Source organism: Ochotona princeps, chromosome 5 (assembly GCF_030435755.1).
Source record: "Ochotona princeps isolate mOchPri1 chromosome 5, mOchPri1.hap1, whole genome shotgun sequence".
Lineage (NCBI taxonomy): Eukaryota > Metazoa > Chordata > Mammalia > Lagomorpha > Ochotonidae > Ochotona > Ochotona princeps.
In genome coordinates, this window is record NC_080836.1 from 35,475,707 (window position 1) to 35,500,108 (window position 24,402).

General features: G+C 41.3%; 1 protein-coding gene and 1 pseudogene across 3 annotated transcripts in view; both read left to right on the top strand.

The window, feature by feature from the left end:
• The window catches only part of FMNL2 (formin like 2), a 322,003-nt gene that overhangs the window by 225,037 nt on the left and 72,564 nt on the right, over window positions 1-24,402 (top strand). For all 3 annotated transcript variants that reach the window (XM_004577164.2, XM_012926267.2, XM_012926268.2), the window contains exons 5-6: window positions 12,329-12,412; window positions 15,714-15,866. In XM_004577164.2, the coding sequence (XP_004577221.2) occupies window positions 12,329-12,412; window positions 15,714-15,866 (237 nt within the window). The remainder of the gene's footprint in view (window positions 1-12,328; window positions 12,413-15,713; window positions 15,867-24,402) is intronic.
• Window positions 4,874-5,428, top strand: LOC101533456 (large ribosomal subunit protein uL6-like; annotated as a pseudogene).

Below are 24,402 nucleotides of genomic sequence, written 5' to 3' on the forward strand. Positions count from 1 at the left end.
TACATATTTAGGTTCTTGATCCATTTAGACCTGATAGTTGTATAAGATGATAGGTTTAAGTCTTCTTACCTCTTCAGGCTGCTATCCACTTATCCCAACAGCATTTGTTAAAGAGACCAGGCTTTTTCACTGGATTTCAGTTTTCTTGTCGAAGATTAGTTGGCTGTACATGTGTAGGCTTCCTTCTTGGATTTCAATTCTATTCCATTGATCTTCTTCTCTGTTTCTGTATCAGTACCAGAGTCTTTTTTTTTAAGATTTATTCATTTTATTACAGTCAGATATACACAGAGGAGGAGAGACAGAGAGGAAGATCTTCCTTCCAATGTTTCACTCCCCAAGTGAGCCGCAACGGGCCGATGCACGCCGATCCGAAGCCAGGAACCTGGAACCTCTTCCGGGTCTCCCACACGGGTGCAGGGTCCCAATGCATTGGGCCGTCCTCAACTGCTTTCCCAGGCCACAAGCAGGGAGCTGGGTGGGAAGTGGAGCTGCGGGGACTAGAACCGGCGTCCATATGGGATCCCGGCGCATTCAAGGTGAGGACTTTAGCCGCTAGGCCACGCCGCCGGGCCCAGTACCAGAGTGTTTTGATGACCACTGTCCTGTAGTATGTCTTGAGGTCTGGAATTGTGATTCCTCAAGCTTGATTTTTATTCTTCAGGATAGTTTCGGTTATTCATAGTCTTGCGTGTTTCTGGATGAACTTTCATATCTTCTATTTCTGAGAAGAATGTTGCTGGGATTTTGATTGGGATTGAGTTGAATTTGTATATTACTCTTGGTAATACGGGCATTTTAATGATGTTGATCCTGCTGATCCAAGAGCAGAGTAAGTTTCTCTGTCTTTTAATGTCTTCTTTTCTTTTTTTAAAATGTTTTATAATTTTCATCATAGAGGTCTTCCACATATTTGGTTAAATTAATTTCTAGGTATTTAAGTTTCCTCTCAGCTATTTTAAAAGGGACTTACTTTATTTACATTTTTTTTCTCAGCCATGGAATTATATGTGTATAGTAGCACCATCGATTTGTGTTCATTAATTTTGTATCCTGCTACCCTGCCAAAGTTTCACATAAGTTACAGTAGTCTCTTGACTGAGTCTTTTCATTCTCCTGAGTAGAGAATCATGGCATCTACAAATAGGGATAATTTCAATTCCTTATTTCCAATTTGAATTCCTTTAATTCTTTATCTTGCCTAATGGCTCTAGCAAAGACTTCCAATACTACATTGAATAGCAGTGGTGACAGTGGACATCTTTGTCTAGTTCCAGATCTTAATGGAAAAGCTTCCAGTGTTTCCCTATTTAACATCATGCTGGCATTGGGTTTTTCATATATTGCTTTGATTGTGTTACAAAATGTTCCTTCTATGCCTATCTTTCTTAAGATTTCTAGCATGAAGCGGTGTTGGATTTTATCAATAGCTTCTCTGCATCTATTGAGATGATCAGATGGTTTTTACTTTTCAATTTGTTGATGTGCTATATCACATTTATTGATTTGTGAATGTTGAACCATCCTTGCATGCCTGGGATGAATCCCACCTGGTCTGTTCATCTATGTTCATCTGGGATATTAGTCTGTAATTGTCTTTTTCTGTTGTTTCTCTGACTTTGGTATTAAGATGTTGGCTTCGTAAAACCCCTTGTGCAGGATTGGGGTAAGTTCTTCTTGAAACGTTTGGTAGAATTCAGAATTGAAACCATCAGGTCCAGGATTTCTCTTGCTTGGGAGGGCTTTAATTACTGATTCAATTTCAGTGAATGTTATAGGTCTATTTAGATTATTAATTTCCTCATGATTCAGTTTTGGTGGATTGTATGTGTCCAAAAATCTATCTAGCTATTTTTGGTCTTCTAATTTGTTGGCATATAGTTGCTTTCAATAGTTCCTAATAATTTTATGTATGTCTGAGGTATCTGTCATTAATTTCCTTTTTCATCTCTGATGCTATCAATGTATATCTTCTCCCTTATTTTTTTGACTAGTTGGACTAGTGGGGAATCTATTTTGCTGATTTTCTTTTCTTTTTTTTTTAAAGATTTATTTTTATTACAAAGTCAAATATACAGAGAGGAGGAGAGACAGAGAGGAAGATCTTCTGTCCAATGATTCACTCCCCAAGTGAGCCGCAACGGGCCGATGCGCACCGATCTGAAGCCAGGAACCTGGAACCTCTTCCAGGTTTCCCACGCAGGTGCAGGGTTCCAAATCCTTGGGCTGTCCTCAGCTGCTTTCCCAGGCCACAAGCAGGGAGCTGGATGGGAAGTGGAACTGCAGGGATCAGAACCGGCGCCCATATGGGATCCTGGGGCGTTCAAGGCAAGGACTTTAGCCGCTAGGCCACGCCGCCGGGCCCTGCTGATTTTCTTAAGTCTGTATGTGATGACATGTTGTTTTGTTTAATGTATATGGAGAAAGTCTGGTTTTACACATACTTGGAGAAAGGAGTTTTTCAATGGCTGTTTCTGGTAATTGGAGATTTTTTTATAGTACTTCAAAGCACAACACATAATACTTAGTTTTTTTTTTTTTAAGATTTATTTTATTTTTATTACAAAGTCAGATATACTGAGAGGAGGAGAGACAGAGAGAAAGTGGAGCTGCCGGGATTAGAACCAGCGGCCATATGGGATCAAGGCGAGAACCTTAGCCACCAGGCCACGCCGCCGAGCCCAATACTTAGTTCTTAAAGGCAGTTGTGGTATCCAAACTTAGGTTACTCAATTTTTGTACATTGTTATATTAAAAGACTGTATTTTCTTACATTTTGAATAGATCTTTCTGTTCATGGATGATCTTATAGCATGTTTTTTTAAAAGGATGTATTTGTTTAGTTGAATGGCAAGGTTACAGAGAGGGAGGGAGGGAGAGAGAGAGAAATTGATCGATTGATGATTCATTTGTCCACTGCACCACTCCCCAATTAAACGGACACAGTAGTAATAGCTGAGTCAGGCTGAAGCCAGAAGCTTCATCTGGGTCTTCCATGTGGGTGCAAGGGCTCAAGTACTTGAATCTTCCTTGCTCCTTTTCCAGGTGCATTAGTAAGAGCTGGATCAAAAGTGGAGCAGCTGCAAATTGAACTGGCACCTATATTGGATGCTTATGATACAGGCTGTGACTTAACTTGCTGTGCCACAGTGCCAGCTCCATAGCATGAGTTCTTAACATAAAGTGTTGATCATTGGCAAAACATACTTTCACTGGGTTAGTCTGTCCTAACAAATATTAGGAGCTCTCATTCCAAAATATTTTTTTTAGAAATCTTAGCAATTACAACCTCTTTAATCTGTGCTTTAATTACTGAGAATCTATCCAACTGTAATAGTAAATACAGGTTTCCCCAAATTCTCATTTTTGCTTGATAGCTCAAATCTTCTAATCAGTAATAAATATTTTTGCTTTTCGTAAGGCCTAAGTCCCACTTCATTTTTGAGCACATGTCTGCCTGGTTTCCATATCTAAATCCCCATAGTTTGTCAGTTGTTGTAGAAAGCACATTAGCATTCCATGAGAAAAAGGGCTAGGCCAGCTTGAGTCTCAGCTGCACAAGTATATATTTTTCACATGACTCTCATCTTTGGGTATGCACCAGAGGTACTTTATTTGAGCTTCCTGTTTTGTCACAAGGCAGATGATGAAAAAGATATATACTTAAGGAACAAGCTTTAATAAAAACCATCAATTTCCACTGTTTTCCTAAAGACAGTCTTGGAGTTGGCTTCCCTTGCCTGCTTTGAGTACAGGGGATGAAAAATGTAGTAAATAGCTTATTCTTTGGTGGTGACAGTTCTCTTCACTGTTGCTTTTGTACCATCATAATCAGAGTTAGTAGAGTGAAAAGAGCTAATGTCGTCTTATTTTTTGCAAACATAGTTTTGCCCATAGTGTTGCTTAACAGGGTTTCATCGCCTTTTGATGGTAGGTTGGCTATATTTTGAGAACTAATTTGCAGTACTGCCTAATCAAGTAAGTTTTTTGACCATTGTTGAGTCTGCACAATGGTTATTTCTTATGCTATTCATGGGTTTTCGGCAACATCAGTTCCCACCATGTCTGCAGGACCTCTGTGTAAAGGACAGTGGTGGGGTAGCCATAGTTGTTAAGATGCCAGTGAAGATAGGTTTCGGGGTTTGATCCCTGGTTCCTGCTTCTGATTCTATTTTACTGCTACTGTAGATTGTGGGAGGCAGAGTCAATGGCCCAAGTTGTTGGGTTCCTGCCACCCACCAGAGGCCTGGGCTGAATTCTCAGCTCCTGGATTGTATTGCTAGGTCATTGGGAGCATATTATGCCTGAAGCAGTGGGTGACAGTGCTCTGTGTCTCTCAGTCTCTCTGCTTCCCAGATATACCCAAGTTTTAAAATGGCATAAGTATTAGAGACTGGCAGAGGGCATCACTATGTATTTTTCTTGTGGCCCTTCTGGCAACTTTGCTTGATCTTAGCAGTTCAAAGCCCAGGAGACTCCCTTAAGACTTTAATTTTTCCATGTGAGGACAATGAGGACAAAGTAAGGGTTGGGGCAGCAGAGAGAAAAACTTTGAGTAATCTATAGTGAATCAGTAATTGTTGGCTTTCCCTTCCTTGAAGCTGAGTTTTTCCCAGCGTTCCTTTACATCATCCCTGTCTCCTACAGCTTCTAAGCCTCTTACTCAGAATTTGCCTGCATTCAAATGTGCAACATAGGGTAATTACATTGTTTGTCAGGCACTCAGGAAGCAATGTATGCTGTTAGAATCAGGAATAATTCTACTTTCTAAAGCATATAACCACCCAATTTGAAACAGTGTTCTTGCTGGCAACAAATATATAAAGTCTATAGCAGACCTAGAGACATTCTTTCTGCCACATCTACTGAAAGGATGAAGACCATTCTGAGCAATCAGACTGTCAACATTCCAGAAAATGTCAACATCAGTCTGAAGGGGTGCACAGTGATTGTGACTGAACTCCTATGAAGGAAGTTCAGTCACATCAACGTGGAACTCAGCCTCCTGGAAAAGAAGAAGAGGCTGTGAATTGACCAATGGTGGGGGAATCACAAGGAACTAGCAACTGTTATCGTCATCTGTAATCAGGTCCAGGATGTGAATGAGGAGTTACACTGGGTTTCCTAAAATGAGGTCTGTGTATGCTCACTTCCCCATCGACATAGTTATCCAGGAGAATGGGTCTCTGATGAAAATCTAAAATTTCTTGGCTGAAATGTACATTCAAATGCTTCGGATGAGACCAGGTGTTGTTTGTTCACCATCTCAAGCCCAGGAAGATGAATTAATCCCAGACATGACATTGAACTTTTTAAAAATTCAGCTGTTTTAATTCAACAGGCAACCACAGTTAAAAATAAGGATATCAGGAACATTTTGAATTATATCTATGGCTCTGAAAAAGGAACAGTTCAGCAGGCTGAGTAAGATGTAAATGTTGTCCAGCTGTTGAAGTAAGGACCCTGGATTGTTTCTTGTGTTATTTTAATAATTCAATGAAAGATCTGGAGGGGGGGATGTCTGTAGTGGACTTAGAGGTGAAAAGGGAAATAATTTGTTCCAGGAACCCTAAATTTACAATAGACTTATTGCATGATTATGCATATACATCTGTAAGATGTGGTATCCATGTTCTTTATTGTGCTTAGATTCAAGATCCTACTTAGGAAAGTTACCCTTTTCCATCTTTCCTTGTTTCTTTCTTACTGATCCTTTTCCATGGAAGTTCACTCTCAATCTGTTCTGTCCTCTATAGAATATCTCAAGAGGGAGGAAGTAGGGACTGAGACAGAATGATGGTTATTTTGTTTCTTATAATCTTACTAATCTTACTCCTATTGCTGAAATGACTATGCTACCCTGGTAGCTTTTGCTAAAGGGAGTATGATGATCACCTGTGAAGAATTTATGTCTCATTCTTTTTTCTTTTTTTAAAAATATCTTTATTTTTGACAACCTTTACATGGTTAATTAGGACACAAGGGGTCAAGGGTTACAGGAAAGTGGGTAAGACTATTATTTCCACACTCTCTTTTGTTCTGTATCTGGGGTAAAGGGAGAGATAAAGGGAGAAGCCCCATCCGGCCTCCCATCCATCCCAGGTCCCAAATGTGGAGCATTCTCCAAGTGTCTTGCTCAAGCAGTTTTGATGGTTCAACAGGTATGAATTGCTGCCAGTCTTGCCATTCCACTGTTTGACATAGTCCACCTTAGAGTTTCCATTTGCCCAGATTTTTTTCACTGCCAATGATTGGCTGGGGTAGTTGATCAGCTTGTTCTGCCCTCTATGGTGGTGCCAGGTGTCCTCTGCTGGTTCCGATGGACTGCCATATCCCCCATGTGTACCTGCATATGCTTTCCACTGCTCCGTCTGAGCCTCTGAGGAGGTTCGACTCTGACACTTGCACTCCATGGCAGACCATGGAGCCTGCATTTCTCTTCATGGTTAGGGTTCTGAGTCTGGCAGTTTGATTGGGGAGATCCCCAAAGGAACTTTGTCTGAGGTGATCCCAGACCAGATTCTTGTGTGTACTTGCAAGTACAGGGCCTGGCACAGTCCATCACCCCCAATCAGCTGGTGGTTGCAGTTGCTGGGTCGGTTCTGTTTCCAGCCCTGTCTTCCACTGGAACCGATGGGTGTTACAGTCCAGCCTTATTCTGCCCAGCACACGCTTGGCCCTCACACAAACCAGTGGGAGCTGCAGCTTAGTCAGTGACCCAGAATAACCCCCACCAGGCCTGCCCCCTGCCCTGGTTCCCGTGCTTGCTTGTATTACAGCGGACTAGTCCAGTCTGTCCCATATCCCATTCAGCTCTCCTACATGTCAATGGACATTAAAGCCTAGTTCAACCCAACCAGCTCCACTATCCAGCCCACACACATTCTGGTGGGTGCCTTTCTGTCCAGCCACCCTTCCCCAGTCCTGGTTTTCATGTGTCTCATTCTTCCTTTTTTTTTTTATTAATTACGTTGCATTATGTGACACAGATTCGTAGGCTCTGGGATTCCCCCATCCCCTCCCCATGCCCTCCCCCCTCGGTGGATTCCTCCACCTAGTTGCAGTATTACAGTTCAAATTAAGTCTAGATTCTTTCGTTGTAATCATATACCAAGCATAGAGTCCAGCATCTTATTGTTCAGATAAATTGAACAGTTTCTTGGGGAGACCTTTTCTGGTCTGAAGCTAGAGCTGGCAGAATATTGTCCTGATCAATTAGAAGCCCCAGCACAACATCAACAATAATTTTACAACATTATAGAATTAATTGACATAGTATTGAGTAATCAATACATTATAACAGTGCAAGTTCTTTTTTTTAATATTTTTATTGCATTTTTTGAATTAATTTATACATTAATTACATTGTATTACGTGACAGTTTCATAGGTACTGGAATTTTCCCCACCCCTTCCCAAACCCTCCCCCACCCCGTTGCATAAACACAGCTCAAGTTCATTTGGGATTCCCTCATTGCAAGCATATAACAAACATATAGTCCAGCGTCCCATTGTCCAGTCAAGTTCAACACCTTCTCAGGGAGACCCCCTCTGGTCTGAAGGCAGAGCCAGCAGAGTATCATCCCGCTCCGTCAAAAGCTCCAACATACCATCAGCAGCAACCCAGGTACAATGAGGCAGGTGCAGAGTCCACTGATTGACATAGTTCATCATAGAGTCTCCCCTTGCCCAGTGTTTCGCTGTCAACATATAGCTGAGGTGGTTGGTTGATCTACTCCATCTTCCATCTTTTCTTGGTTAATGTTCTGTTTCCTCCATTTTGATTGAAGGGGATCCCCAAAGAGACTTTGAGGTGTTCCCAGATCAGGTTCCTATATGTATTAGCAAGCACAGTGTTCGACTCTGTCCGTCACCCCATCAGCTGGTGGTTGCAACCGCTGGGTTGGTTCTATTCTCAGCCCTGACCTCCACCGGAACCAATGAGTATTGCAGTCCATCCTGGCTCTGCCCATCACACACTCGACCCTCACCTAAGCCAGTGGGATGTGTGCTGGTTGGGTGCTGCATTCCTAACAGGCACAGGCAGCCTCGCCTTGGCATTTTGTGTTGTGTACTGTGTTTATCGCAACCGAACTTGGCCAGACCCCCACACAGCTCCAGCGCTCAGACTTGCCAGTGGATGACGCGAACCGACTCAGCCAGGTCCGCCCTCAACCAGAGCCAGATGTATGCCAGTGGGACAGTTTCCATAGCCTCTTCTGGGTTGTTTTCCTCCATGCTTCCTGCGCTTATTTGTAGGGTCAGTGTCCTGTCAGAGGAATTGTTCAGGTTCCTCCATCAGACCCCTCCTGGAGTCATGTTTCGCGCATACCAGCAGGTCCATGGGCCAGCACCACTCATTCCATCTCTTGCCCCAGCACGAGCAGCGGCCTTTCTTAACTGGTCTTCAACCCGTTCTGGTTCCTGCGATTGGAAGTTTCAGCCCAGCCACGGCTCGTCCATACCCACATATAGCTCATATATGGCTCATTTGGGGTTGAAACCTGGTCGAATCCGTCCCTCATCCACCCTGGTCCTCTGGAGCACCAAACTGTGCTGCAGTCTAACCCGGCACAGTGCGGCTTGTCCCAGTCGGCACTTATGCCAAGGGAGATTACAACTGTGACCCGGCCAGAACTCAGCCCCCTTCCAGCTCCTGTGCCCCTTATTGGGAAACTCCAACCAGCCAGGGCCTTCCCCTAGTTCCCCAACCAGGCCAGTTCCCGGCCAGTACTGAGCATGCCAGTGGTTGTTCTGGGTCAGCTTAGCACATCCCACAGCCTGTGGCGTCTCCTGCCTTGTCTCCAACAGCCCTCCTAAGCCATCCATTGGGGTCAGAGTTCCCACGGGGTTTGGTCCACACATCCCCGACCCCTTCTACCACCGGGTATGGTTTTCGAATAACAGTGCAAGTTCTTAACCACCTCCTGTGATTGCTTCATTGATCCTTCAGTTTTTGTTTGTACTCCTCACTGGCTGCTATACACCTTAAAGTGGCTATAGGGTACTGTTCAGCTGTCTCGTGTCTGTTTTTATTTTAGTGTTTAGCAGTTTATTGTGTTGACGCATAATTTTGCTGAGCTTGGTAGATTTTAGGATAGTCTTAAATTGGCTTATAAATCTAACCAGGCCTTTGTCTACAGTTGAGGTGCAGAACAGTTTTAGGAGGAGTGTGCAGAGAAATCTTCCATACGCTAGCGAGGAGTAACTAATCTTTGTGTCCTATCTAGTAAGGTATTTGTGGATTCACTCTGATCGTTTCCTGTTTTGTTCTAAGTTTTCCTTATATTTCTTTGACTATCTATCCTATTTTTGGGGGGGGGGGTCCTCCAGGGCGATCCTGATGGTCATTGCAAGAGAGGGTGGGGATCCAAAGCTGGAACTAAGTAAGGACCAGAAGAAGCTCCTCTCCCTAATCCCGAAGGAACTTTGCTGTTCTTCTGTTTCTGCAGATCTCTCAGGGCTCCTGGCTGTTGTTCCGATGACCTTGGGTCCTGTGAGGAAGGATTTGGGCTTCTTCCATCCCATGTGGTAGATCCAAACAGGCTGGGTGACCTCGGAGTTCTTGGCCTCCGAAGGCACTCCAATTCCTGTTGTTCTCCTTGTCTGTTGGGATGTAGGCCTTTGTGCCCATACTTGTTAAAGAACTTAGGATGTTAGGGTCAGATCAGAGACTCAGAGGTTCATGTAGTTTTAGAAAAGATACTAACCTCATGGAGCTAAATCAGAATCAGACCTTGTTAGGATGTTTGCAGCCAGCTCCTGCCTTTCACTCTGACTGTTGTCTTTTTAAACAAAATATTTATTTATCTGTGTGAAATGAGAGGGAGGAAGGCAGAGAGAGGGGAGAGACAGAGATATATATAGAGAGAAAATATTAATCCACTGTGCCAACCCTGATAGTTGCCTTTAAGACACTTTCTCGATGTCAGCAAGTGGAGATGGGATATAAATAAGGACTTAGAAGTACAATAAGAAAAGGCAATTGATATTCTTGATCACTACATCAAGGTGTCTGAATTTTGGCATGTTGAGTCAAGAGAATTGTGGCACTTGGCCATTGCCTCTTCTGTTGCTCTTGCCAGTTCTTTTTACTGGGGGTCACTTGCCTCTTGTCTGATTTTTGGCTTAGCTTTCTAAGTTAGTTGGCAGTGCCAGTGTTTGACACAGTGTCCGACCCTAAGGAAATCTGCATGATATGTACTCTTTAGGTACAATCAAAAGGAGCAGCAGTGACTATTTTTCACAATTCCTCATTTAGAGTGTTCTTATAAGCTACTGTGACAGAATATATGAAACAAATAATGTGGACTATGGTGGTTATTTTTTATATTAAGTTGACATCACCTCCCTTGGCCAGTCTAGAGTGTGCAACCAGAACCCATGAGCCAGAGCAGTAGAAGTGCCTGGGAGGAACAGAGGGGCTTCAATTTAAAGAAAAACTAGCCATCTGGTTTCCATAGTAGGTTCTTATCATGAAGTCTCTTGCCATTTTTTTTATAAAGAAAATAATCTCTCTACTATTTCTGAGTCTCTAATTGTCAACATTTAAAAATCTCTAGGGTCTCAAGGGACCTAGCAGCATAGGCAGTGATTAAGACAAACCAAAGAAAACACGGATCTAGAAGTAGATGCTGTGATATCACTGTGTGTCTATTTTGAAATGAAGCTTCGGTCTCAACCAGTGACTGGCCCTGTTGGCTGTGTTCACATCTCATAGCAAACCCACTATGTGAGAACAAACGGGCCATGTTTTCTTTGCCTGCTTTGCCCCTCTGGCCTCCTTCAAACTAAGTGAATTGGAGTACCGTGCAGTTCTGTTGAACACGTGTGTTTGTGGCAATCTACCTGTGGCAGGCTGTCAATTTTTGCTGTCGAATTTTCCACCTTGCTGCCCTCCTGAGTTTATGTCATGAAAAAGGCAAGACCATAAAAAAAAACATGCTTGGGAATAAAACCAAGAAAACAACCCCACTCTAAAACAATTAGACTGAAAAACAGACATCCTGACTTCACTGGATTTTTTTCTGCTTTGAAGACAAAAATCTCAAAGAGTCTGAGAGACACATAGCAGGATTGCCCAGCAAAGGTGGCTGTCATGGTAGCTGCTCTACCTTTTTGGTTTTTTGCTCATGGATAAAGGTTCCATTATGGAATGCAGTTGTGCATGTACTTCAAGTATCATTTTAGTGATACTACCTTTTTATTTTTTAAAAAAGTTTAATTTAGTCATTGCAGAGAAAGAGAAATTGAGAAAGTTCCCATCTTCTGGTTCACTACCCATGTGTCCCTAAGGGTTAGGACTGGGCCAGAAACTCCATTTTCTCTCATATAGATGAGAGATCCAGGTCCTGGAGCTCTAGCTGCTATGTCTCTGGGTGTGCACTGGGAAGCTGGAATTGGAAGCAGAACTGGGTCTCAAACCTGGCTACTGTGACATGATACACTCGTGTCCCAGCTGATAGCTCAACCTCTGAGTTAAATGTGGACCCTGTTTTTATGTTGGTTGGAGTTGAACCGAGGAAGGTTTCAGTGTAACCCCCTGCCATGTTCTTTGGATGCAAATGTCCTGGAGCAAATCTATAAAAAGGGCTATGAGATACTTATGCACAGAAACTACAGATTCTGCTCATCTGCCCTGTTGGACCTCTTTGGAAGAACAGCTAAAAATGAGTAGTCATGCTTGGTGATGTCTTGAGCACTATTTGAATGTAAGGTGGTATGATTTAAGAAGCATTTTTAAACAAGATGATATTTGTCACGTGTGGGTCTTAGTAATGGTCTGCGGTGCCTGCAGCTTTTACAAAGATTTTTAACATTCATGGAAAAAATTAAGCAAATCATTATCCCTATTGAATTTCCAGAAGCCCATAAACACTGGAGTCTTATTGGATAGTTTAGTGGTTTCTACAGCTCAGTGTGCCAAGAAGGAGTGAAATGCAGGTTTGAGGTTTGGCATCAGGCCTGGATTTTAGTGGTTACATTATCTTGTTCCCAGTCAGCCTCATACCCTGTGCAGCCTTGGCTGCTTCAATGAGGAGGCTGTCCATCAACTGTGGTAGAAGAAGGTCATTTAGCGAGTTCCTTTATAGGTTATGTCCTAATCAGGACCATGCAAAAATGGCATGTGTGTGCCTTTTGAACCTTTTTCTAACAAAGTGAAATGATGGGATTCTCTCAGTTGCTGTATCTGTATCTTGTGTGCAGTAGTCTAGATCTTCCTCTCTATTTCCATTCAGACAATGAAAGAAATGTTTCTGGTGGTAAGACAAAATGATCACTGTATTCTTCCCATGATCCACCTGATCAGTGACTTTTTTTTTCAACAGGTGGGTCAGAGAGTTTTTGAACGAAGAAAATAAAGGTCTTGATTTTCTAGTGGAGTATCTGTCATTTGCACAGTATGCAGTAACGTAAGTAAACCTGGGATTGCCTGCATTTGAATTTTATGTGGTCACAGAAGATAGTACTCTATGGTTAAGTTATACACCCCAATAAACAAGGGACACACCAGCAACATGTAATGTGTTAGGGGGAGTTGTTCTGTTTGGGAAATAAAATGAAATCACATAACTGGTGTCTAAAAAATGCCTCCAAGGCAGAAAGAGAGCAGGTGGTAGAAGTCTTCCTTAAAGGAGACTGTATTTCAAAATAAAGCTTTAAATCTAAATACAGTACCCCCGCAGTTACTGAAAGAGATAGATATGATAACTGAAGGTATTTTAAAAGCTGACATTGGAAAAAGTATTTTGAAATCCATGCATGCAAAGGAGCTTCAGAAAGTTCATGGAAAAAATGTGCTTTGTGGAAAAACCCCTATGCATGTATTTCAGTTTTGCTGCAGCAAAATAAACTTATCTGTTAATTCCATTTTCCATGTATTTTACCTTTTTTATTTCTTTACAAGACAGAGAAAGCTCTCATTCACTGATTCTGTGCTCCAAATAACTATAGCAGTGATCAGGACTGGGCTCTGCTGAAGCCTGGAACCTAAAACCCAGTCCACACCTCCCATGGGAATGACTGGAACTAATTCCTTGAACTGTCAGCCAGTGCTTCTCCTGGTCTACATGGGTGGGAATCTGAGGTCAGGAGCCTAAGCTAGGAATCTAGCCCAAACACTGTGATATGGACCATGAATGTCTTAGCTGCCTGGTTAAATGCCCTTTTCCCTTCACAGACTTGTATGTACTCTTGTAACATTGAGTAAACAAAGGAAGATGCAGAAGAGTGACTTTTTGATTTGAAAATAGCATAATGTGTGTCTAGTAAATGCATAGCCAGTCATTATAGAAAGACGCCAAGCACAGCAGCACTGGAAGAGGAAGGGGCAGCCAGAGACTTGGTCTTTTTGTGTTACATGTACCTGTGTTGCTTTAATTATCTGGCAAAAAAAACTGAAAGGGGAGAAAATAACTGGGAGAGAGCAGGATGTGTGTGTGTGTGTCCCCGTGTCTGTCCTTAGTCTTGTTTTTGTTATTTCATAAAATTGTTTTCTTGGCTTCTGAAATATTACAAGAAAATTGGAAGATATGTTTATATGAAATATTACCTTTTTCTTTAATCAAACATTCCAGTATCCGCAGATAAACTGTCACACATAGGCTGAGGCAATATTGTGCTTGACTATAACATGTTGCAACACAGGTATTGTTTTTCTTCTATTCTTTAAGAAAAAAAATAACTTGATTTTTGTATTGCGAGAGTCAGTCTTAAGACCTACCCAGATGTTATCCTGTAATCTCCATCACTTCCTTGAGAATCTGTGAAGAGAAAGCTATAGTTATTCCTGCTTTACAAATTCAGAAACTAAACTGTTTGCTGAAACTGGCTAGATGGATTTTTGATGCCTCATATATTAGATAGCAGAGGTTTAGGAGAATTTATAGACAAGGGCTTATCTTTCTCAGAAATAGTCCTCCGCAGTATAATCCTAGTTTTCATAGCTGATCTCTCTGAGGTTTCATATTATGGAACAAAATAGACTATTTTTATGCTGTCTATTTTAAAGAGCAAGGTTGACAAAAAAGTCGGGGAAGAAGGCACTGATGGATGAGAACTATGTATTCCAGACTCTGTATTTGCTGCAATGAAGCTTTGTTCACATGAGAATAGAGCTTTTTTGAATGAGCTCTCTCAAATGCACCCTAACCTAGGACCAACAAGGAGAGTGTGCTACCATACGAAAATTAATACAATCTGTAACATAAGACAGTGACCCATGAAAGATCACAAGGCAGACTTTTGTTTCCTGGCTTTGTATCTAGTTTTTTAAACATTCTTTTATGTTTGAGTTGGTTTATTTTAATTTGGTAATAAATTATATAGAGGTACAAAATGTGTTGTCTTTCTTAAAACTAATGGGCTGGAAATTTCGTTAGTTCTCCTTGTTATGTAGCAACTTTCTGCACTGTGGAATGTGAGGCAGCAGGTTTGTACTCTAGCCTTAGCGAAGGCCTTCACTAAATTGACTGTTGACTTTGTTCACTGTGTCAAAGTGCACATGCACTCAGAGGAACTTACTTTCTGATCAGCTGAATTATGTGGGGTTTATAGAGGCACCTGTTACCAATGGCAATGCCGTGAATAATCTAATCACATCATCTGAGTTTATCTTATCCAAACTCAATAATAGCCTTCAGTTTTTAGTAATTAAGGTTTTATGAAATTATCCTAGTCACCCTGATTTCTGTTCAGCATTGCCTTCTGCATCCCAAGACAGATGAGACTGTCTGATTAAACCCCTCTACTGACTTTGTACCTCCATCTGTGTTGTCCAGTTAACCCCTAAAAACGGAGTATCACCTAGTTTTTACATGGACATTCTAACCAAATATTTTATTCTTGTAGTCATCTTTTTATAAAAAGTCCTATTGTAATTTTCAATATGAAATACTGGTTGTTTTTCTTCTGCAATCTCTAAAATCTTTCAGGGGATGCTATTGATGGCTGCCTTCTGTGTGTGCTACATCTGATCAGGTGTTGCTTGATGGAAGTAGGGGAAAAAACCAACACAGCATGTTTATTTTTTATTTTGAGAAAGCAAAATTACATATTTTGTGGGCGTAGAAAACCGTGGAACACAAAGGCCTGTCTGTTGCAGAATTTACTCAAGCTATACAGGAGTGAGCAACTTAACTTGCTGGTTATTCTAACATGGCTAACATGAATAATAACCTCAAAGAATGTCAGAGAAATAGCAGTCTTACTTAAAAGAGCACCACATTGGGAAGAGATTCCAAAATCAAAGCAATTCCGCAACTTTGCTGGTAATGTAACACATATGGTTGGAAAAACACACTTGCCAGCAAGCCAGAAGAAAATACTCAGTGAAAATTGATGGGTATGAATAAATTAGCATAAGCCTAGCATTGTGACTTGTTAGAGCAAAATGAAGACAGCTGTAAAATCTTCTCTTCCATCCTAGCAGTGTTAGCCGTTAGCAAGCCATAGAGTAAAATATAGTTCATTGCTATTGTGTTTTCATCATCCATTGTTCTGTTCTTACTTTGTCAGGCCCTGTGTTTGTTATTCTGTGTTTTGAAGCTAAGATGGCATCCACAGAAAATATTTTCGGTTTCCCTTTTAGTTTGCTTTGTTTGCAGAATTCACGTACTTGAGTGTCAGTGTGTTGTAGGAATGACAGGTTACACACATCCGTGTATGTATGCAATGGATTTTCGAGTCCCTGGTGGCATTTCTGTTTTGTTGTAGTTTTGACTTTGAGAGTTTGGAGAGTACTGTGGAGAGTTCGGTGGACAAATCAAAACCCTGGAGCAGGTCCATCGAGGACTTGCACAGAGGGAGCAACCTGCCGTCACCTGTGGGCAACAGCATGTCCCGCTCTGGAAGGCATTCTGCACTGCGGTAAGTCTCTTGAATTAGGAGGCCATTTTGGAAGGATGCCCTAGGACAGCAGGATCTCACATCCACTGTGAGACATGGACAGTGTGTCCATGTGTCTTACTGTACAGCACCCCATTTCCATTGACTCCAAATGAAAACTGCTTTGACATTTCACAAGATCTTGCTTTGTGCAGGACTTAGATTTTTCAACAGCTCTTGGAAGCACATACCTTGTTGGCACAGAAAGTGAGGCTATTCTGGCAAATGATTGAGCAGAGTGGTCTTGCAGGTAGACTTTGGTGAGAGCAGGTGGGTGAGGACATCATGATGCAAGCACTATTTCCTGGGCAGAAGCAGCACTTTGAGATCTGAGAATGTGAAGAAGCCCTTTGGTTGTTCTTTATACCCTTTTGTTGTGCTTCTTTCCTCCATGGGTGCTCAGGTGTGTGCTTTGTGGGGTATTCTCTTGTCACAGGTGCAGAATGCTGGCGTTATCATCCTTATTTGCAGAAAGACTTTCCATAGTGCTCCTTTTCTTAGGTGTTCTTCAGGTGAAACTTCCTATTTCTTCATAAGACTTCCTTTAATCCATCCTGATGAAATACCTTTGTGCTAATGGAAGATTCATGCTGTCAACCTATGCTGGTCATGGGTGTAATATTGCTGAGGTTGTTCATTCACACCTACATTCTAGTGTTCATTAGAGAACATCTTGGAGCTTCTATGATTTGCTGTAGAGGAACTGTACTGAGAGTTAATTGTATGTTGGTGAGTAAGTTGAAACTGCCTATGAGATATTTATCCTCCAGAGCAGGGATGGGGAACATCAGGCCTGTGGGCCACGTAATGCCTGTGAAATAATTTGATCTGGCTCTAGCAAGGCAACCACAGAGGGGACTTGAAATGCAATAAATCTATAGCAGACTAATTTTTAAGTTGATAATTTTATATGGCCCATGAGTGGTGTTACATGTATCTCAGTGGCCCGTGGTAGAAAGAAGCTCTCCCACTCATGATGGAGAGCCAGTTCATAAATTTGTATGGTCTGTGAGTTCAGTGCAAAATTTTATTAATGAGACTCTTCTTCCCAAATCTTTCCTTCCAGCTTGGAAAGCTTCTATCCCTTATTCTAGATGTGATCTGACAAGCAATGTTACTTAAGTGTGATGTTCACCATGTGTAAGACTCTAGTCATTGTACTAGAGTCTTGACATCAGATGCCAATCAGTGAAAATGTTGTTGTTGAACCATGTGAATTTGGTTGCCTTTTAATTACCACTTCCTCCTTTGACTCAGGTTCTGATCACACAAAGCTAAAAAAGTTCTCCATAGTGAAGTTCAGGTCTGCCGAAGGATTCACATATGAATATGACACCTCTAATAAGTCATCCAGGATTTCCTGGCTTAGTTATTCCAGAAATGTTCATGAGTTAGAATGAATGGATTCAATAATAAGAAATTGGTTTTATTCACCCCATGGGATTTGCCATAGGCCAACATCTGTACCACCTGGGAGTTGGCACCGACTTCCTATGTGGGCAGGGGATAGATGGACTGATTTGGAAGTTAAAGTGAAGTTGTGTCCAAGGAATTCCTTGAGCACACAGAGGTGTGCTCAGCAATGACCAAGAAACCAATATCACATTCTTCTGTTTTGTATTCAGTTTCATGCTCAAAAATGAAATATTTGGATTTCTTTGATTGCACTTCAGCATTTCTAGGAACTCAGTCACCCTGGGAATCACTTACATGCAGTTTATTGGCTTGAAATGCTGATTTTAGTTTAGTTTTTAAAGTTTGCATCAATTTTCCACCTCTTAGAGCTTGTGAATTTGTGGCAGGATTCCTGTCCAATCCTATTTGGTCCTTATGCAACATCTATGACTTTCAGCAATAGCAGTAAGGAATACAGGCATGTTGTACGTGTTGCTTTTCATGTATGCAAAGATCATGCACAATTTTGTTTTCTCTTCCTTGTCCTTCCCTGTGTCTATTCCCTACACACCCTTCACTTTGTGTCTTCCTGTTGTCATCTCACATTCTGTCCGTCTCCTCTTTGCTTTGTCCCTTCTGATCCTGCCATCTCCTCTTCATGAGGTAACGCTCACGCCATACCCCTACCACCAGACTAGCCTCTGCACACATGTTTTCAGTTCAGAGCCCACAGAGCCACTGCTTCTCTGCGGCCTCTGGGGCAGCTTCTCTTTACACACTGGAGGTTCAATTCAGTTTTGTTCTTTTTATTTTTTTCTGGCATGTTTGTGTTAGTTCTGATAAAATTATAAACTTCTTCCCACTTTGCCGCCTTCTCATTTACACAAATCAATGCTGATTGTATAGCCTTCATTAGTAAGAGTCACTGTTATATTTTATTCTGCAGTTTTCTTTTTGTTTGATTTTGTTTAGTCAGAATTTTCCCTCTGGAGATATATTGAAGAATTTGACCCACTATTAGCAAGGGATCCAGTTTTTTAAAGAGGAAGAGAAAAAAGCTATAAGCATTTAAAGTACGTTTTTTCCCAGGCTTAACTTCCCTCTGCTCACCCGTGATGTGATTAAAATTTCTATCATGACCTCATTTAAGAGGAGAGAAGATACCATTAAGGAAGTAGAATTTAAAGTTGCACAAAATGCAGTGACCATGTATAAAACAGATACTCTAAATTTGGAAGAGCTTGCAAAAATAATGTATAATTACCAACTTGACTTTTCTGTTATCACATTAGCAATCAAATAGCCAGAAGAGTTGAGTTACTGCATTTTTGAGGTTTTTTGTTTGTTTACTTATTGAAAGTTAATAAAAGGAGAATATGTACGCTTGTGTTAAAAATTTACAATCTGGGCCCAATACAGTAGCCTAGTGGCTAAAGTCTTCACCTTGTATGTGCCAGGATCCCATATAGGCACCAGTTCTAATCCCGGTGGCCCTGCTTCCAATCCAGCTCACCCTGAACCCATGTGGGAGACCTGGAAGAGCCTCTGGGCTCCTGGCTTCAGATTGGATCAACTCCAGCCGTTGTGGCCACTTGTGGAGTGTATCAGCAGACCAAAGATCTTCCTCACTATCTCTCTTCCTCTCTGTGTGTCTGCCTTTCTAATAAAAATAAATTAAAAAAAAGAATTTACAATGCAACTTTGTAACTTGAAGTTTATTATAATGGTTCTGGTATTGAAAATGGTGATATCTTTAATTATAGCTCATGTACATGCCATCTTCATAGTTTGTAAGTATTTCTCACTATAAGGTAGGTGACTTTGTTTGATCATCCTTTTTATTGGTTCCTTTCTCTGAGAAACAATTGACAGAGTCTGTGTGGAAATGGGAAAACAAGGCACCTAGCTGATGTGTTATGAATTCTTAGATTGAGGAGAAGTAGGTTCTAGGACTTGCTTCATGTGTTGTGAAATTCAGTTAAGAATTGTTGGGGCTCCCATTGTGGTGTAACAGGTAGAGTCACCCCTACCACACTGGCATTCCATATGAATTCCAGTTTGATTCTGGTACTGAAATGTTCTCGTTGTCTCTATTTCCCAGTAGAGGACCAGAATGCAGCTGGAACAGAGCTTATGATCACAAGGTCTCTGTACATGATTTCCAAATGGTGCTCTGTTTCCAACTCAGCTCCCTACTATAATGGCCTGGGAAAAGCGGCAGAAGATGGCCCAAGTGTTTGGGTCCCTGCCACTTTCATGGAGACTCGATGAAACTCTTGCCTTTGGCCTAGCCCAGCTCTGGCCATTGTGAGTGTCTGAAGTGAAGCAAGAGATGGAAGATCGATATCTCTATCTCTCCCTCCTTCCCTCTTCCCCTCTCTTCCCCTTTCAAAGAGGCATTTAAAGATTTGTAGCCCATTTTACAGATGAAGTTATGCTGCAGTTAGTAAGCATCACACCCGAAAGTGAAAATCAGTCTTCTGACTTATTTCTCCTGTCATAGGATTACCACTAAAACTTAGGACAGAGAAGGCCAGAGACTGGAGTGAACCAAGCCTAGGGTGAATTCATGAGGCTTGGTTTCTATAGGAAACAGCAGAGAGTGAAATTTGGAGGAGTGGCTTGCAACAAGGGACATGGTGTGTATAGTGGGTAGGTGGACAAACTCCACAGTTCACTTAATAAAGTAAATAGATGAGTCTGACTGGCAGTGGTTTATCGACAGTTTATATAATGTGATGGCATCCAGGCTGTGCAATTGTCACTGCAACTCGTTAGTAGTGTTGTAGTGAAGTTCAAGAAAAGGGGATAGTTTAGGATCAACATGAAATATTTGTGTTAAAAAATTGCAGGAGTGAGATGATTTTCTTGAATCCTTTTTGTCTAGGAATATGTGCTGATAAATTAGCCACTCAATAGCAAATAATCTTGACCAAATTCGTATAATGGAAATGAATACAATGCAGACTCACAGAATCTTTTTGTTCCTGTGATGAATCAGCAGCCAGGTCTTTCACTTAGTCCGTTTGGAAAGCATGTACAGAGACCTTGTGATCATAAGCTCTGTTCTAGCTGCATTCTGATCCTCTACTGGGAAATAGAGACAAAGAGAGCATTGCAGTACCAGATTTATTCAAAACTCATTTGGAATTCTGTCTTCTCCCTCCCTTCTTTCCCACCTCTGCCTTCTACTTTAACAATCTAGATTCAGCTGTTTCAGCCCTGTTTCTTTTGGCTCTAGTGACAGTCAGAAAAGTGCTTCGATCTTTTTTTCCCTCTTACCAAGTTTATTTTATGAGTTTAATTGAAAAAACTGTGCCTGAGTGATGTCATGTCTGAAGTGTTGGAAAGAGGAAATCTAAAACCTCAGGTCTTGGTTGAAGTTCTGTGAGCCTAGACTGTGTAACCATTAAAGACCAGTACAGTTACGCCAAATGATGTGACATTGTGATGCATTTCCAGTTTGGGTTGAACCCTTACGTCACTTTCCAATTACTATTCTGATTACTATCCTTAATTTACAGATAGCTGTTAGATTTATATCTAAATAGTGTGATGGGCTCCCTGAATATGCTTTCTATAAGAGAAAAATCTGCAAATTCTCTTCATGTTGTTGCTATTAACATCTAGATATTTTGAATCTCCTCCCATGTAAGCTCCACCGGAGGATCATGACAAGTCTTTGGCTGGTATCTGGGAAAACCTGGTTAGGTTAGTTCAGGAAGCTTTTGTTTAAGGGTTTTTGCAGTTTGTGGCTAATAGAAACTCAGGTGGAAAGCATCTATATATAGATTCAGATGATACAGATTATATAAATGTGTGTCTTGCAGACAACAAATGGTTGATCACACTAATTTTGAGATACCACTGGGCTTCAGTTTTGATGTTTGTTATTAAGTGCTTGGGAATTCACAGGTTTAGATTTGTAGGCAAATCCAGTATTGTAACTTATACAGCTATTGCTCAGGGCTAGAGATCTTCCCAGAATTATCCTGGGCACCTCACTTTTCACTGCTTGTGTTCATGACTTTTTTTTCAGGAGGGAGTTAGTTTGCTGCTTTGTGTTCCTAAACATTAATAATTAGCTCAGAATTGTTGTAGTTGCCTAATTTGACTGCCTTGTGATGGGGTGTGGTTAAAGGACAGCAAGATATGACTGTAACCAGAACCCTAAAAGGCATTAGATCTAATTCAGGCTGTGAACAATTACCTTGCAGAAGAAATTTCTGTTATGTACTTAAGAAAGTCCAAGAGATTGACTTTCCTTCATTTTCTTTTGCTGACCTCACTTTTTTGCCTTCGTGAATCAAATAACTGAGGTGTTGCTCACCTGACTAGAGCTCAGCAGTCAGTCATTGTAAAGGTTTCTCAGAGTATAAGCACTTTTCCTGCTGGTACTGGCCTTTCTGCATAGGTGGAGGTACTCGCCATATGCTTATCGATGACCAAACGTGAAGTAGATGACTCAAAAAAAAAAAAAAAAAGAAAAAAAGGTTGTCTTATGCCTATTGCTTTTACTGGCATTGGGTTATAACTTTTTATTTATTATCATTTCCTGTGTCTGTAACTAAAAAGATGTGCTGAAATATGCCTAGAACTAATACAAATGTTGAGAGAAATTTGGTTTTAATCTTGCATCAATCTTATAACTGATAATGGGATTTTATGTATTCTGCCTACGGTTCCAGTGTGTGAACTGATCTCTGACATTAGGGGGCATTGTTTTAGTTCAGAGCTTGGAAAAGCAGCAGACAGTTTTGAGGATTATATAGAAAAGGGCCTGAGACGTTGGATGTTGTCTATTTTCCTGCAGAAACCACCCAACAATCTATGCAAATGGCAGGTGCTCCAAAACTTACACTTAAAGCTGTTTCCTGCTTGTAGGAATCCCAACTTCCATGTGCAGGCATCAAGATCCCTACAGTGCTGCTTGCCTGCCTATGAGGGACAATGTGGCAGCAGATAGCTAGCTCCAGGAACCCAGAGATAGTCGCAACCCCTCCCTAAATACCTCATTTTCTGCTTTCCCTTTGGGATCTGAGGGAATTGTCTCAGATCTTCTTTCAAGAAACCTGCCTTGTGTTACCAGACAGATGTGATTGCCCTACTACCTCCTGGTCCTGTTTCCATCAATTTGAACAAAAACTGTTACACTTCTGAATAAACAGGCTGGGCAGAAAATGATCCCTCAGTGACAGGGAATGCCAGTGAACATGGTTGAGTAAGGACAGAAATGCTCTCTTTCATAAAAATGATGAGAAAACTGACAGAAAATGATTAGAGGAAACTTTTTTCAACACTTTGCAAGTTAAAATTGTACTGCAGTCTGCGGGCAACATCTGCCCAAGAGAAGTGGTGGCATCCCAGAACAGCAAGCTTGCTTGTATTCTGACTTGCCCAGTTCCCACCCTTCCCTTTCTGGTTCCACAGTAACATTCAGACCCAGAAGCTGTGTTATAGTGAGCACCAGCAGCCTGGCAGCCCCTGGAGGGAGCAGACTGTTGTCAGAGCCTACTTGCAAGCCCCACCAACTAAGCGGTGATGCGTAGGGAGGTCTGAGGACCAGTGGGGAAGGGAAAGACCCCCCCACTGGAGTGCATTGCCACAGAGGCTGATTTCAGACCTCAGTGAAAGGAGCATGAACCATTAGCTGCTGACAGACTTTTTGTCATACAAGACACATGACATGAAACAGGATCAAATGAAGCCCATTTGCCTCAGTTACCCCTAGGAGAAACTGATGCTGCCACTTTCTGGGGCTCCTGTAATTAAACTATAATTAGCTGGAGGGACAGTCTCCACTTGGGCTCTACTCAGAAAGTCTGTTTTGTAATAAGTTTCAGGAGGAAAGCCTTAAAGTAATCAATTTCACTTTATGTAATTCTGTAACAGAACACATGCCAAGGGCACTGGTTTACCACAGAGGCACCCGTACCTCCTACTGAGTCACCGGCTTAATCCTTGTAAAGCTTAGGTCTTTGTGGAAGGTTTATTTAAGTTAGTAAGCTGGGATAGTCAGTGCTTGTGAAAGGAAAAACGAGTGTAGTTTACAGGACCATGACAGAACCGGATGCAAGCTGCCTTATCTACACGTACACAAATAGGACTCATTATTGTGTCTTGTTTGTATTAACATGATCAGACAATAGTGCCTTGTGAGAACTGCAGCACCACATTACAACTACTTTCTGTTGGACTGTGTGAATTGGTAATTGGAGACAAAATGTTGCTGTGACATTCCAATCCTACCTAAGTGAACCTGTGCAATTCATACACTTAGTGGAGTTTTGTGGCACTCACTAGTCCCCCTCATCCTTTAACTGTATTCAAAAGATATTCAAAGATCACATGTTGTAACAGTTGTCAGATAAAACACAAATTCTGTTATTATGGAAAGAAATAGGTGCAAGATCGATTGAGATCAAAATAAAACATCTTTAACTGTAGGAACTTAATCACTGGAAGCCATCCAGAACTGAAACAATGTGATTAATTTTTCTTTAGTGTTTATCAGAATTCGGCGTACGCAGTTGATGCTTAATAAGATCAACTTTAGGGACTTAAATGAGATTTGGTTAGATTTCCTGTAGCTGATATAGAGTACTTGGGGCCATTTCTTCAAGATTGTTCACCTTGTCCAAGAGTCCCTGTTGTGGTACAGTGACCAGTAAATTGCTTTTTCTGTTGGCATTTTAGGGTCAATTTGGAGGATGTGTTAAAAACATCTTCACAGAAAAGTGTTTATTAGGTAGGGTTAACATCATGAATTGGACTTAAATTTATAACCTCTACCCTCCAAAAGCAATTTGTTGAGTTGGTAGTGAAAGCAAATGCACCAAATATTTAATTACAAAGACTGCCTAATTTAAAAAAAATGTGCTTGCTAAGGAATGATAATGCACACTAAACCACAGAGTAGTCCCTAAAATCTATCCTTACAGGTTTAAGGTGAAGCTACATTGAGTCCTGAATCATGACATTGAGCTTAATGTTTATTGGGATTTATTTGTTTAGTGAGAGGAAATCCTTTCAGAATGAGAATAGAATAAAAGTTCCTGTTTGATTACAAAGCATTCGCATTTTACTGACAGGTGATACATAGGATAAAAATATAAAGTCTGCT